Raw genomic sequence first — 3,497 nt, 5'->3', positions numbered from 1 at the left:
CCTCCGGCTCGCCGTTCCTCGAAGAGCGCCTTCGGGCTGGCCGAAAGGGAAAGCGCTGCACCCCCCGGCCCCCCCGGGGCGGGAGGAGGGGAGCCCTGGCCGGGAAGAGGGGTGCCGGCTCCCAGGCCCCTTCACCCCGCTCGCTCTCTCTGCCGAGAAGCTGGTGGCTGCTTGCACAGCCGGCTTGGGTTTCTCGGAGAAACGCTTTGATTTTAAGGCACAAACCCGCTGCCGAGGAGCGGAGCTCAAGCCTGTGACCTGCTGTTGCGTCCTCCTCCTGCGTACTTGTCTCCCTGTGGCAAGGGAGCCTGTCCCAAATGAGAGAGATCGGTTTCTGGCAAGAAACACAGTTTGTTTTCTTTATTCAACCTAGGGATGATCCAGATCTGTATCAGTATTTAGGCTCCTAAGCCCTTTGGTGCTGGAAATCAGACACTTGAGTGTCTATTGTGGATTCAGCAATTCTCTTTTCTTGTTATCCGTCATCCAGCTGACCCTGAGCCTCCCATATTTCTACTTGGAGGATTAACTTCTGCACAGCTCTCAGCCATCCTCCTTGCTGTGCTAGTTGGCTGTTTGAAATCGAATGATACTATTCTCACTGCAAGAAAGAAAAAAAATCCCAAACACCCAAAACCCAAAGAAAAGAAAAAAAGAGTGGGAGATTACCTTCCCTCTGCCTTCATGCAATGTGAACCTCTGTGCTGCACCTGGGAACGTTTGTATGGCTGGGGTGGGAAAGCTAGACTTGATGCCAGGACCAGAGCAGCAGGTAACGGTGCACACTGGGGAGGAGAGGTGATTTCTAGGTCTCGGAAGATCTTTGCTGTGCTTTGCCTTGCCAGCTAAAAGGATTTGTGTAGGCCTGTGAAGCAGATTTTATTTCTCAAGTGAAAATAGGTAATGTTGGTCGAGTTGATGCACAGCTGGGAAGAGAGCTCCTTGCACATACCTGCTCCATCACAGCTTGTAGGACTTACGGGAGCAGATTCACCACTGCCCTAGGGGTTTTCGGTCCTTTGACTTCAGGGGGTCACTCTTGCTTTATTTGCTTGACAGGGGGATTGCCTTGTTGTTGTGTATTTCCAGGGCTCCACACAGTTGTGTGGAAAAAACGTGGAAGATATGCTTCTGCGATTCCCCTTTGAGTCCAGTACCTGTAGCCAAGGTGCTCCATGGGACGATGCCCTGGAGAACTTCAGTTTGGTCACTGATGCTCGGGGCATGGTGCAGGGCAAATGGATCCCCAGGGAAACTCCTCTCCAACTACAGTATGAGGGACCATGTCCCAGGCTGAGAAAACTCTTGGTCCTGAGAGTTTCCTGTTCTTGGGGATGGGGAAAAATGGAAGATGTGTGACAGCAGGGGGGATTTAGGAGTTCTTCAGGGATGAAGATGACATCTTCCCTAGTCTTCCTACTTAATATGCTCCTCACTCCTTTACGCACCACTGCCTTTTCCCTCCTGCATATCTAAGGTCGTGGGTGGACATGCAAGATCCTGCTGGACCAATTTGTGTGTAAAATGACTCATGACGTATCTGAGTCCCATTTGTAAGACTACCAAATTGTTTGCAGGATCATACCTTGACTCATGTTATCCCATGCCTTTTACCCTGTGCTCCTCCATCATTCCTCAGAGCTTCTCTTTCCTTTTACCCCCCCAGCCCTGGAGAATGCCCCTCTCCAAGCCTGCAGCCTCTCGGAGCAGGAGGAGGAAGAAGACACCATCTGGGAGAAGATTGAGAGTGCACGGCACCAGCTGACCCGCTCCTTGAACCCTGCGAAGCTCACCCCATACCTGCGCCAGTGCCGCGTGATAGACGAGCAGGATGAGGAGGAGGTGCTGAATTCATGCCGATTCCCTTGCAAAAGCAACCAGACAGGTGGGAGAGAGCACAAACTTGCACTTGGATGGGGCTGGTTTGTGGGGGACGACCTGGTTTTGACATGCAGTGGATGCTACCCAGTGTGTGGTGGTGTGGCCTCCTGGTCCATCCCCCTGCAGTGCTACCCCAGCTTTGTTGTTCTCTGAGATGCTCTGCAGCAGCCAGACCTCCCTCTCGTGTGCCTCTGTGCCTTCCCCTGGGCGCTCACAGATGAGGGCAGTGCTCCCACTGCATATTCCCTCCTCCAGCCATTCCCGTTCTTGTAGATGGAAGCAGAACTGGTGGAGGTGCTCTTTTGTATCACAAAGCTGGTCTGTACTGTTTTCTCTCTGGTTTGCAGGGAATTCATCTTGGCTCTTTATCCCTTCTCCCAGGTTACCTGATAGATGTCCTTCGGCGCCGTGGGAAGCGAGGCTACGAAGCCTTCCTGGAGTCTTTAGAGTTTTACTACCCAGAGCACTACACCCGGCTAACAGGGAGGGAGCCAGTCCAGCGCTGCTCTATGATCCTGGGTAGGGGCAGGGGCTCCGTCCCCCCTTCAGCTGCTGCTTGCATGGGAAGGGCTAGAAATCTGTGCACATGCATGTATAAAGCCCTGGTTTGTGCTACGTGTGTGCGAGGAACCCCCGACAGCTCTGTGCTCTGGATCTGGAAGGGAGGGGACCATATGTATGTGTGTGATGGACCACAGTGCTGTAAGCCTGGGACAAGAAGGGCTGCAAACCCATAGGAGAGCTTGGCACCTCTTGATGGAAAACGGAGCATTGAGTTGCTTTTTTTGGGGTTACCACTGTCCCAGCAGCCAGGACCTGATTCTCCTTTGTCTTCCCCCAGATGAGGAAGGCCCTGAAGGACTAACTCAGTTCCTGATGATGGAGGTGAAGAAGGTGAGGGCTCAGCGGAAGGAGCACCTGCTGAAGGAGCACCAGCTCCAGGTGAAGAACCAGGCCTTGGAACAAGAGCAGGCCCGGCTGGAGCAGCAGCTGCAGGAGCTCCTGAAGGTGCAGGAGCGTTGCCAGCGGCTGAGAGAGGAGTGGGACACCAACAGCATGGAGCTGCTGAGGCTGAAGGACGAGAACTATATGATGGCCATGCGCTACGCCCAGCTCTGCGAGGAGAAGAACATGGCTGTGCTGCGGAGCCGGGACCTGCAGCTGGTGGTACGGCCCCAGGGAGTGTGGGGGTTGGCCATGGGAGGTGGTTGGGGTCTGACAGCCGTGCGTGGTGGCCCGTGAGTGTGAAGGAGCTGATGGCAGGCAGGACATGTGTCGGGGTGCATGCCCCTGCTCTTGATGGGGAGTGTGCCCTGAGTAGGGCAGAGCATCCAAGTCAGGGGCATGGCATGGGAGATTTGCTGCTGCCCTGCTGCCCAGATGTATCTCCAGCTGGGGATGTATCACCCAGAGGAGCCAGAACCAACTCCTCAGAGGAGCTGCCAAGGCAATGCCTTCCCCAGCATCTCTCGGCGCTCTCAGCCTGGCTGTTGGTGCCGTGAGATGCCCCGTCTGCTCCTGGCCGTGCTCGCTGCCCTGCGCTGCCCGCTCTGCTGATGGGCGCCTGCGCCGTGTCCGGGCCGCACAGGCACGCAGCAGGCAGTCAAGCTGTGTGT

General features: G+C 55.2%; 1 protein-coding gene across 1 annotated transcript in view; it reads left to right on the top strand.

Moving 5' to 3' along the window:
- CARD10 (caspase recruitment domain family member 10) overlaps positions 1 to 3,497 on the top strand; it is a 26,812-nt gene that overhangs the window by 10,668 nt on the left and 12,647 nt on the right. Inside the window, exons 2-4 of the mRNA XM_035903217.1 lie at positions 1,667 to 1,885; positions 2,263 to 2,400; positions 2,723 to 3,048. Of these exons, the coding sequence (XP_035759110.1) occupies positions 1,667 to 1,885; positions 2,263 to 2,400; positions 2,723 to 3,048 (683 nt within the window). The remainder of the gene's footprint in view (positions 1 to 1,666; positions 1,886 to 2,262; positions 2,401 to 2,722; positions 3,049 to 3,497) is intronic.

This window comes from Egretta garzetta, unplaced genomic scaffold (assembly GCF_000687185.1).
Source record: "Egretta garzetta isolate BGI_Z169 unplaced genomic scaffold, ASM68718v1 scaffold51, whole genome shotgun sequence".
NCBI classification, from domain to species: Eukaryota; Metazoa; Chordata; class Aves; order Pelecaniformes; family Ardeidae; genus Egretta; species Egretta garzetta.
The sequence above is the reverse complement of the archived record's forward strand: the minus strand, read 5'-3'. Positions and strand labels throughout refer to the sequence as shown.